The sequence below is a fragment of the Lontra canadensis genome, unplaced genomic scaffold (assembly GCF_010015895.1).
Source record: "Lontra canadensis isolate GAN:19392208 unplaced genomic scaffold, GSC_riverotter_1.0 scaffold137, whole genome shotgun sequence".
NCBI lineage: Eukaryota > Metazoa > Chordata > Mammalia > Carnivora > Mustelidae > Lontra > Lontra canadensis.
Genome location: NW_022631131.1, coordinates 3,276,840 through 3,289,118, shown reverse-complemented (window position 1 = coordinate 3,289,118; position 12,279 = coordinate 3,276,840). Strand labels below are relative to the sequence as shown.

Below are 12,279 nucleotides of genomic sequence, written 5' to 3'. Positions count from 1 at the left end.
TGCAAAAGTAACATAAATAATGTGTAAACAAATGAACATCCCTGTGCTCCAATAAAGTTTTATTTATAAAAACAAGCAGTGGGCTGAAATCTGTCCATAGGCTGTAGTTTGCTGATCCCTGTTCTGTATTCAGAAATATATAAAGCAGGATGAATGTGTATAAAAACTCTATGTTCCTTGTTCATCCATGGAGTTAAAAACCATGTGGAAAGTAATTGTTAAGTCTCTTGATTTATCATTGGATCCACAATCACAATGCTCCTGGAGATAATTTGAAAGTGTAGCAAACTACAAATAATTTTGAAAGCCACAGGCAGGTCGCATTTTGTTTCTGGCAGCTTATACTGTAGAGCTACCCCATAGACGGTGCTCCTGTAAATTGTACTGCATTGAATATGAACAAATTTACCTATTGAACTATACAAGCAATATCAAATAAATATCAAATAGAACCCTCAAAAGGTAGTAAAAAGGTAAATTAATTAATGCTGGCAGTGTTCTTATCAAAATACTTGATGGCCTATTCAGAGATTTCTCAGGTTAGATTTTATGAACAGATTACTTTTAATTTTTAGAACACTAGGTTTGGACTCATAACTTTCTCATATTCTTGCTGTCTCTACTGCCTGAAAACCTCTCAAACTTTTTCTGATGATGACTTCTTTCTTATAGTAATATCCTGACCATGTACTAGTCCATTCAGTACTTTTTAACAAGCGTTTGTTCATTTGTTTCTTTTCTGTTTGCTTCTAAAGCATGGCTACTGTGAAGGCATTACTCAAAGCTGATGAATTTAGCGTGGTAATTTTTTTCCCCCAAACAGGAGTTTGACAATTATGCAGAATGGGACTTGAGAGACATTGATTTTGTTGAAGATGACTCTGACATTTTACATGGTAAGATTTTATTTTAGCACATGTTTTTATTGATTGTAAAGTGTGTAGTGACACTGTGTTGGGTGCTAGGAATGAATGAAAGGATGAGTAAAATATGTTTTCTGCTCTTAGGGGACTCAAAACCTGGTGGGATAAGTTGCTGCATTTACCTGTTGTTGTGTTTTGACCACAATGAAAAAGGTCATTTGTGGTGAGGGTGAGAATGTGGATCATGTAATGGTAGTTGGTATCCTGGTCTTGGACTGTGTGATCTTTCTTTTGGCTGGGGTAAGCCTACACTGAAGTAGTTGGTTGAATGCTTCTCTCTGCCTCCTTAGAAAGAAGGGAGTCCGTGCAAATGCCTAGGAACTTCAGTAGCAACTGATGATGCTAGATTTTCATGCTAGATGTTCACCATAATTTGTTAACCCAAATTTCTCTTAGAAGAGAAATAGAATGGAAGTTCTTCAAGGGCATTTAGACCAAGACTGGGAATTTCCTCTTTCTCAGTACTGTTGAATTCTTGGCATTTCTGAATTCTCACCTAAGATTAGCCCTCTAAGGATTTATGTCCATTCTTGTGTTATAACATAAGTAGTTAATGCCAGCAGAGCTCTTACAAGTGGGAGGTTAGACTTCCATTGAATCTCTTCTTTTCCCCCTCTTTCCATTTACATTGAGCTACCTATTTAAAATCCCTGATCACCTTTCGTTTTAGTCTAGAATCGAATGTGATACAATAGGTGAATAATGCCTCCTTGGATTCTCCCGTATTTCCAAACATCTTTGTTGTTTCTCTAAACCCTGTATCCCAGGCAGGAAAAGCATATAGAATCCTTGTGGAATTGTAAGTCAAGTTTCTGTATTGCATTAACCGATATTCTGTCACTAAGAAGGGCACTTGACTGTTCTCTCCGTGTACGAGCTCTTTAGGTATTTGTTACACCAGATATGGGACTGAGAAAGAGTCCTCATTAAAATTTTACCTTTAGGGTTTTCTGTCTACATATTTCTTGAGCCGTTTTCTTCACAAAATTTCATTCCTCCCCTTTTCTCCCACACAACTTTAAGGAAAGTGGAAGTGACGCAGATGCTACTAAAAGAGGAAAGCTTGAAAGCAAACTACTTGAGCATTCACTAGATAGACTGTATTTGTTCAGTTTTCCACATCAGCCTCCTCTTTTCCAGCCCAGTAACTCACTTGCTGGTCCTTCTCCCCTCTGAGGGTGGTTCCTTGACTGCAGTGTGCAGATTGCTGCTTGGTATCTGTCAGCGGACCAGCTTTAATTAAAATGCTATTGTTTCCTGACTTGTAGCTTTCTTATTCAGAATGCAAAAAGAAAAAAAAAAAGTAGCTCCATAAATATCACTCTTTTAGATACTGTTCAAAAGTACCAACTTTCGAAAGTCAGGATTTTTCATGTCTATAATGCCTCCCAGCCATGTCAGCGACTTTCCGAAATCACTTCTTCCCAAGGTCTTCATCCTTCAGCCTCAACATTATCAAGAAAACGGTGGTAATGGTTGATATTTTATTTCACTCTTCATTCTTTGTAGAAGCAAGAGTTGCAGTTTCTTCTGGTACACTGCGGTCCTTTCTGTAACTAAGTAGGAGCAACAGGAAAAAATCAGAAAGAAGCTATTGATTAGCAGTTTTTGTTTCACTTAGTGTTTCAAACCTAGACCATACTTCAGTTTGTGTGCTTCCTACAATTTCTACAGCTTTGTAAGTTGCTTGATTCTAGTTTGAACTAGAATCAAGCATCAGTTACTGTTACAGCAAGCAGCTTTAACAGAATGTGAATAGTAAGCCCTGCTTCCCTTTTCCCTCCCAGTCTTAGTGGCAGACTGTAAGATGTTCAGGTGGGCGCTTTTTAAAAGATGTTAACATTTGCAAGAGATATCACCGTGCTTAAGATCAAAGGGCTGACTTGCTGGTGCAAGTCTTGCTGGTGCAAAAGGAGGCTTTGTTACCGTCTAGAGTTCTTATGTAGCTCCTCTCGTGGCATGACCCACTGTCCAGTGTGCCACGTGTATGGTCCCTGAGCTGAGCACTTTCTCCCAGAATACTCAGTGAGCGGGAGGGCCTGGGAGCCCACTCCCAGTGGCAAGAGTTTTTCTTGCCAGAGACACTCAGGAAGGAATGAGGAGCTTTCTGAGCACACCTAGAACAGAGAGGGACACATATTTTGTGCAAATTAGGACACTGATTCTACTTCAGGCTTCTGAGTCACTGTGTGATCTTGGGCAAGTCCTTGCAATCTTGCTTGCTGGTTTTTTTTTTTTTTTTTTCCTGTGTGTGTCCACTGCCAGTAAAGAAGGGGTTGATTAGTCAGAATGTGAATGTCTCCAATGAAAGATGATATGTAATTAAGATTGGTGTTATTACCATTCCATTACACCATTATACTCTTAATATTACTGGGTGTTAATAACATTCCTTTTATGTTCCCTCACTTTATATAACTACTACAAGGAAACAAACTCTTTGGCTGGTTTTATATTCTGTCCTAGGGCTGAAGCCACCAAGCTCTTTTCCTCACCCAAAAGTTTTGCTATGATTCATGGAATTTGTCTAATATGAGGGGTTTGAATAGTCCATTATAGAGGCCTGGAATACAATGGAGGGATAATTGATTGCATTCCAGCCATACTAGAGGCTTCCAGAATGGGCCTGGAAAGGATACTGCAAGTGAAGCAGTGTCTGAGGAAGAAAATAAGGAAGTTCTGGGATCTTTAAATGACACCACTGTGTGTTTATTGAAATAAGCAGAAATTACTGGTTCAGAAAGAGTGATGCAGAAGACTCATAACTTAGCATTCTCTTGTGTCCTAGTATATTTGGGATCTCAGTGTAGATGCACAGTGGTGTTCCTTTTTCCTGTGGGCCATCCCTCCCCAGTGTGCTTTCATTTGGGAGAATCGCTCGTAGATTTGTGAGATCCCCTTTCCCAGAGTTTCACAGGTTCTAAAACCCTGAGTATAGCATTTTCTAATCATCACTATCCTATAAACTAGGCAAGCAACAGGCATTGTGTGCTCCTTCCTATGTGTTGGGTTGGTGTTTTCAACACTTCATGGGGTTGCCCATTAGGACAGATTACTCTTCCTCTATTTGGAAAGCTAATTTCAGCACAATTTCTTAGCCAGTCATGGATACTCCCCCAACTTTTTTTTTTTTTTCTTTTTAAACTTCTTTGGCTCATATTGTCAGCCTTTAGATGATTGAACGGTTAGTAGACGAGAGGTCTGGCATTGTCACTGTGTATACTTAGGTACCCATTGGCAATACCTTCCCTGTAAAGGCATGTAAAGCATGTAAAGTTTTATGCTTAGGACGTTTTATTTATTTATTTTTTAAAAAGATTTTATTTATTTATTTGACAGACAGAGATCACAAGTAGGCAGAGAGAGAGGGGGAAGCAGTCTCCCTGCCAAGCAGAGAGCCCAATTCGGGGCTTGATCCCAGGACCCTGGGATCGTGACCTTAGCTGAAGGCAGAGGCTTTAACCCACTGAGCCACCCAGGCACCCCTGCTTAGGACATTTTAGACATAAATGCTATTAGTAATAATAGCTGATACTTACAGCCCTTACTGTTTGCCAGGTACCATTCTATGCCCTTCACACGTGTGACCTCATTTATTCCTCACAGAACTCTTTGAGTTCGGCATTATTGTCATCATCATCATCCTCATCATCCATCTCTACATTTTATAGATGAGGAAACTGAAGAATGGAAATATCAAGTACCTTGCCTAAGGTCATATAACCTGCTAGTGACAGAGCCGTCTCCAGAATCTGTGTTGTTAATATTGTACAATATCAATCACCTTTACAGCCTTGCATTTTTACTGCTGGGTTTTTTGGTGTGTTTGTGAGATGTCACATATGTTATCCTCTACAGCTTAAGCACACTGCGAGAAGTAGGGGTAGATATTTTCCCATTTTACATTCAGGGAAGCACACAGAGGGCTTAAGTGACTATGGGTTGCTACTTGCTAACTTTAACCATTAGGTCACATCATCTTCTCTCCTTCCCAAAATTAATCGTGTACATCTTGACCAAAAGCTTTTGGGAGAAATGACTTTTAAAAAGCTTTGCTTCTGGGGAATACCTGAGTCACAGGTTTGTGCTTGTGTGTTTGCAGTAGGGGGGTTGATTGGCTTCCCTGCAGTTAAGGTCTCTGAGTTGGTTGGTTTTCTTGCCAAGCGAGCAGTAAGTGCCTTCTGTCAGGAAAACAGAGACATGTTGCCAGCTATTTTGAACAATGTTAGAAATACACTGCAGTGGGAAGGAACTGCCTCTGACTTCTGCCCACTTCTTGAAATATTTTAAGGCCAGCCGTTTAGAAACTTTGTGATTAGTCCCCAGTGTAATCAGATGGAGACAATTCTCCCCCCAAAGCTGAGATTTCAGGAGTGAATAGGTTATGGGTGGTTTGGTTTGTTTGTTTTTAATGATTTCTGGTTCTTTGTTTGCCCGCTTTCCTGGAACTTCCAGTCACTTTAAGTAGAATGTGAGCCAGTGATTCTCGTTCTTTCAGTGTCTGCCTTCTCATTTCTGTTCTGCCTGCTGTGCTGTGGTCCTCCCTGGGTTATTCATGCAGTTAAGATTTTATAATCAGTTGTTGCTATCTGAGTGTGCTTTATAAAGAAAAGAGACAGTTTCAAATATGCATTTTCCTCTGGGAGAATTCCAGTTCTTCCATTTGTTTCTGTGTGTGCCTTTCCTTCCCTTTGTTCTCCAGAGCCAGTTGCACAGTTCAGACTATTGAAATGATCAAGCAGTGGAACCAGTATTTATTGATTTTTTTGTAGTCTCTTCAGTTTTTTTTTTTCTTGTGTGAAGTCATTCCCACGCAAATCTCAGGAAACAACCTGATACGTTAATATCTTAGAAAAATTACAGAAATATGTTTTAGAATTAGCAGTAATTTCCACTGGATCTGCAAGTCATTTTTTTTCCCCTGTTGAACTCATCTTGTTATTGGATAGGTAAATAAGATAAGACCCACAAAGAGCTTGGAACATGATAAGTACTCAGCTTGTATTAGCTGTTTACGTAGTTTCCCCCCACCCCTTCTGTTTTGGCTTCTCCTGCCTTGAACTGTTGACTACCTAATTCTGTTACTCATCTGAAATAGAATTAGAGTCCACTGTAAAACTTGTGTTTGGTTAGAGACATATCCTCTCCTCCCTGTTCGTACCTGCCTGTCCCACCACACAGACATTTCAAGTGCATCTCCACCAGCACAGCAGTCTAGAGCTTATCATCCCACAGCAGGGTATTAGAAAGTAGTGGGGGCATTTCATGGTACCTGGGCTTTTCTATGGAACAACCCCATACATCAAGAAAGCACTGACTTGGGATGCCTGGGTGGCTCAGTCTGTTGGGCCGCTATCTTCAGCTCAGGTCATGATCCCAGGGTTCTGGGATCGAGTCCCACATCGGGCTCCTTGTCCCACAGGGAGCCTGCTTCTCTCTCCGCCTCTGCCTGCTTGTGTGTGCTCTCTCTCTCTCTCTGACAAATAAAATCTTTAAAAAAAAAAAAAAAGAAAGCACTGACTTATAGAAAGTGCTCTGCTACCTAAAAACTGTTTGAAAACCGTTGCCTTAGATCTTGAATCTGATATTCTTGAATTATTTTTAGTTGTGGACAGTTGTGAGGAAAAATAAAGCAGTGTTGTTTAACTTTTTGAACTTACTGGATTGCCTGGGTGGCTCAGCCAATTAGGTGTCTGCCTTCGGCTCAAGTGATGATCCCAGCGTCCTGGGATCAAGTCCCAAATTGGGCTTCTTACTCAGCAGGAAGCCTGCTTCTCCCTCTCTTGCTCCCCCGTGCTTGTGTGCTCTGTATCTCTCTCATTATTAATGACTTACTAAAAATAAATTGTATTTATTTATTTGAGAGAGAGAGCAATAGTGAGAGAGCAGGAGTAGAGGGTGGGGAGAGGGAGAACCAGGCTCCCTGCTGAGCAAGAAGCCCCCCACTTAAGCCCGGGACCCCAGGATCATGACCTGAAATGAAGGCAGATACTTAAGTGGCTGAGACACCCAGGTACCCCTAAATAAATAAAATTCTGAATTTATTAGAAATGAACAAAGAAAACCTATAGTAACTAATACTTTTTCCTTTATATTTAAACTTTAAAAAATAATGCGTCCATTTACCTCTTCAATTCGTTCAGTTAGAATTTATGTTATTTTTATCTCAGACTCAAGGCAGAATGGCCTAGATTAAGTATTCCTGGTCATTTCCCAGGAATTGAAGTTACATACATATATAGTGTGTCTGCTCATAGCCCCGCGTGTTAGGTTTTGGTGTTCCTTCCTTCTAATCTGAGACTATCCTGAGGGCAGGTGGCAGGGAGATGCACAGTAATGAGTCAGCATGGAGTGTCCAGAATTTATTTCTATTATCTTGTCAGTGATAGCATACTGATAGTGCCTCAGAGTTGTATGTTGCTCAAGTTCTGTTGCTTTTATATAGTGAAAGAAATTCATGATTGTAATGAGCGATTGTGTACTGTTCTCTTACTTGATAGGTTGCATTTTTTTCCTGCCTTAAAATCTAGTTTCAGGAAGCAAAAGTGTGGGTTTCAAACTGTTCCGTGGTGGTACCCTCAGGCAATACTACTGGGAAAGGTGGCTGGAGGTAGAATGGAGAGAAGGGGGTTCAGCTAAAGCGGATCTAACTTGTCTATTTCAAATAAGAACATATTTGAAAATAACGTTTGAAAGTTGCTGTAGGAGAACATGCCAATCTGTGTTGACTCATTGCCCCCCTGGGTTAAACTTGAATTTGTATCTCACATCCTTCTTTTGAGCAATGAGATTATATTGCCTCTTTTGTTTATCAGTATTACAGAGGCTCTAGGCTCTTATTTTGATTCAGTGAAGCTCACTATTTTGGAAAACGTGATTGTCATACAAAATAAAGTCCTTGCTGCATGGTTGGTGTGTTAAATTTTATTACCTAACATCTGAATAGCATATCTTAGTTTTTCAAAGGACACGTGTCAGGTCATTATGTTGTGCTCTAGAGCCTGTTTCTTCTGTGAATACATTCAGTAATTAAAACAAAACCCGTCAGGGGCGCCTGGGTGGCTCAGTGGGTTAAAGCCTCTGCCTTTGGCTTGGGTCATGATCCCAGGGTCCTGGGATCGAGCCCCGCGTCAGGCTCCCTGCTTGGCGGTGAGCCTGCTTCCCCTCTCTCTCTGCCTGCCTCTCTGCCTACTTGTAATCTCTGTCTGTCAGGTAAATAAATAAATAAAATCTTTTAAAAAATAGTTAAACTCTCAACTTACACAAAGCCTAAGGAGATAAGAAGTTATTGAATAGTTGCAGAATCTACTGAAATCATGAAATTTTAAGATTCCGTCAGAATCCAGGTTGCCTGGGTGGCTCAGTCTGTTGGGCATCTGCCTTTGGCTCAGGTCATGATCTCAGGGTCCTGGGATTGAGCCCCGCATTGGGCTCCCCACTTGGCCAGGAATCTGCTTTTCTCTCTCCCTCTGCCTCCTCCCCGACTTGTACTCTCTCTCCCTCACTCTCTTTCTCTCAAATGAATAAATAAAATCTTTAAAAAAATAGATTCCTTCAGAATCCGTGGATTATAGTTAAGAATGGTTTGGGTAGCCCAGTGCCAAGTCAAGTAGTCTTCATAGTTTCTTCTGGAGCTGTTAATGGTAGGTCTTTATTTCTTAACTTTAGAGGGGCTTCAGATTATAAAAAGCCTGTGGGAGTTGTTTACTTCTGAATTTTTTTTTTTTTTTTTTTTCTAAATTTAAACACTCATTTCATTTTTAGTTAAGCCAGATTTCTCTACTCACAGAAAAAGTAAACATGTTGGGCAATTTTAGTGTCTTTCCTACTCCAAAGCTCTAGAACCAGACTGGGTTTGGATCCCTGTTCTGTACTTAGCAGCTGTGTGAGTGAGGGCAGATTGTTTCATGCGTATGGTGTATAGAGCATGTGAAGGAATGGTAGGAAACAAGACTGGGAAGATAGGGAGACTGAAGGCAATAGGGGTTTTGTATAATATGCGAGGGTTTGAACTCCCATAAATGGATGGGAAGCCACTGAAAAATTATCAGCAGGGGAAATACACCATCGGATTATGCTTAAAAACATTACCCTGGTACCATTTGAAGGCTTGAATTAGAATAAGGCCTACCTTATTCCTGGAGTTACTAAAAAAGTACACTCAGTGATCTGGAGAGAGAGGATACCCGAGCTAAGGAATAGGATTAGGAACAAAGAGGAAGAGATGAATTCAAGACAGACTGAAGCATTCAGTATAGGTAAGACTCACTGACTGACTGGATATGGAGGAAGGGGAGGGAGCATCAATCTGATTTCTTTTTTTTTTTTTAAGATTTTATTTATTTGACAGAGAGAGACACAGCAAGAGAGGGAACACAAGCACAGGGAGTGGGAGAGGGAGAAGCAGGCTTCCCACCAAGCAGGGAGCCCGATGGGCTCGATCCCAGGACTTTGGGATCTTGACCTGAGCTGAAGGCCGACACTTAACAACTGAGCTACCCTGGCGCCCCTTCAGGCTGATTTCTGTCTTGGACAACCGTTTTGGGAAAGAGATAGAGTACAAGTTTGTAACTGAGGACCGTGTGAGTAGAGATAGCCAGGTAGGGTCTGGAGCTTAAAATAAATATGTGGGTTTGAGATTATATATTTTGATGGTACTTGGAACCATAGGAGTGGATGAGATTATAGGAATAAGGTGAGGGGTAAAGAGAACAGAACCCTGAGGAACTCTGAAGCTAGAGAAATTGGCCAGGGAAAGAAAGAGAACCAGAACTATTGTATTGATGAAACCTTTTGCTGTCTGCTGTTTTCTCCTAATTCCCCGTGTCTTTAACATGAAGCTAAAGCCAGGAAAGGACTGGGACATGGGCAACAAAGCAGAGCATAGCTTTGGGGTTGTTAGGCCAGTTAGTGGAACTTTTCGCTACTGAATGCAAGACCATCCCCTAAATACTTGTTGCTCCCCGACTGCACAGTGCTCCTCTGGGAAAATGTCTCTGCTGCCCCTAATTCACTTCAGTCTTTTTTGATAATGTCTCCTGAACTTACTCTGATGAGGTTATAACCCCAGTCAATATTCATTTTTATGACTACTCTAATAGGTGCAGTTTCTAGCCCGTGTATGACCAAAGTTCAGACTCCCATTATATGAAACCTGGTAATATGCATAATAAGGCATGGTCAAAAGAGGTGTTCAGTAGAAAACAGAAATTGTTACCTTTAGGGTAATGCCATATAAATATATACATAGGAAAAAAGATCTCTCTAATTTACTGTCAAAGAAATTCAGTATCCTAGGATATTTTTGTTTCCAAGAGACAAATTGCCTAGACCAGTGAGTGTGGAATAGTTAGCAATATGAGGTTCAAAGTTTAAGATAGTTTGGGTAAGAGATTTATTTTTGTCTAGGCTTTATATCTGTTTGTGTGTGTTTGTTCATAGCTCTGAAGATGGCTGTCGTAGATATATATCATTCCAGGTTAAAGGAGAGACAAAGGCGAAAAAAGTAAGTACAGAAAACCATCCAGCCTTCTTTCAGGTATGGACTATCGACCACATATAGCCCATAAGGAACATTTTACCTGTGGCTCGTCTTGTGATCTTGAGAAAGACACTTATCTTCCCTGGTCCTTAATTTTCCCATCTGTCAAATGCAGATAATAATACTTGTCCTTTTTTGTTTTGTTTTGTTTTTTACTTCCTCTTTTCTTACCCTTTCTTGATGTTATGATGACCATTGATAATATGGGTGCACTGTTTTAAGGAGAAAAGGAACAAAATAAATTCAAGGTGTTATCAAATCGTTAAGCTTTTTTTAATGCTTTCATTCTAACTGCTCATTTTTTAATGAGAAGTCTTACCTAAAAGGATTTCAAAGAAATTCTGAACAAGTTTCAGACAGTCTCAGTTACTCCTTCTCTTTGCAGCAGAACAAAAAACATATCTTCAGACTGAGAAATTATGGATCCCAGACCCCATCTAGAGTACAGAGACTGTTAACAGTTCAGGGAAGGGTATGCAGGATGTATGCGCATGTGTGTGTGTTATCATGGTGTTACAGACTAGAAACACAGTGGCATCACAGCAAGAAGAGAGGAATAGTACTTGGGAGGCACTCTTGAGGGGCCAAGATGTCACCTAAAGTAAAGCGTGCCTAGAGTTAGCTTTGGAGAAGTGCTGGAGAGGATCACTCAGCTGCCCCTGTGAGGGGCGTCATCATTCGTCATGCATACCTACAGTGTAAGAGCAAAGGTTCCAGACACAACTCTGCATGGTTTACCTAAATTCTGTTTTTGTGTAAAACACATAATTCGAGCTAGATACTATCGTGGAACTCAGGGGTTGAGGATGCTGTTAGATCTTATGTTGAGGCCCTTGTGTTAAACAGGCACAGTAAAGCGTTCTGTGAAGGTACACAGGTACAGTTGTAAATATTGGATGTGTGATCATGGCGCCCTTGTATGGTTTAGCCGCTTCCCTTAAAAGACTGTTTTCAAATATCAGTTCCCTGAATTGAACAGATTAATTCTTATGACACAGACACAGATTCCCTTCTGTTTCATTCCAAGATATAGACATGTTTTCAGTATTTTTGAGTGCTCATTCATTCATCCAGCAAATAGTTACTGGGAGCCATGTTCAAGGGGAGGAAAAATAAATGATCTTTGAAAGCCTAAAATTGTGTTAGCAGACTCACTACCCTCTAGAACTTTGTGGGGAGTGATGTCTTTGAACCTTAGTATTCTGCCTCGTAGTGTTTCAGATGTGTAATAAAAGCTGCATGTGGGAGACATTATTAGATGTGGAACTAATTATAATATACATTATTGTGGTTTTCATCCTAGAATTATAAGAGACCATGGATTAATCAACCTTAGAAAGTTTCAGTGTAAGTATTAGCTGCTTTCTTTATTTTAGAATTTCTTCCAGCATTATTAAACAGTCTTCAACAAATCATTTATGGCAGTAGTTCTTAATCCAAGTTGTATATTAGCATTCACGTAGGTAGCTTTCTTTTCTTTTCTTTTTTTTTTTTTGTTTTTTGTTTTTTGTTTTTTGGTAATCTCCACACACAGTACGGGGCTTGAACACATGAACCTGAGATCAGGAGTCACATGCGCTACCAACTGAGCCAGCTTGGTGCACCAGCATATCATATTGGAAGCTTTAAAAAAATTCTGATGGCCTGGGTATCACCCGAGACTAATAGTCAGAATCTCTGAGAGTGCAAGAGCATTTTTAGAAAATCTTCAAGGCAATTTTGTTACATAGTAAGAGTTCAGAACCATTAATGTATCATCAGCACTTATATGATAATTCCTTTTTTTTAAAGTAGTATAGTAATTGCAGCATGAAT

The 12,279-nt window shown here is 40.2% G+C and overlaps 1 protein-coding gene across 1 annotated transcript in view; it reads left to right on the top strand.

The window, feature by feature from the left end:
• The window catches only part of TADA2A (transcriptional adaptor 2A), a 51,307-nt gene that overhangs the window by 25,346 nt on the left and 13,682 nt on the right, over positions 1–12,279 (top strand). Inside the window, exons 8-10 of the mRNA XM_032843228.1 lie at positions 824–896; positions 10,365–10,428; positions 11,768–11,811. Coding sequence (XP_032699119.1) covers positions 824–896; positions 10,365–10,428; positions 11,768–11,811 — 181 coding nt within the window. The remainder of the gene's footprint in view (positions 1–823; positions 897–10,364; positions 10,429–11,767; positions 11,812–12,279) is intronic.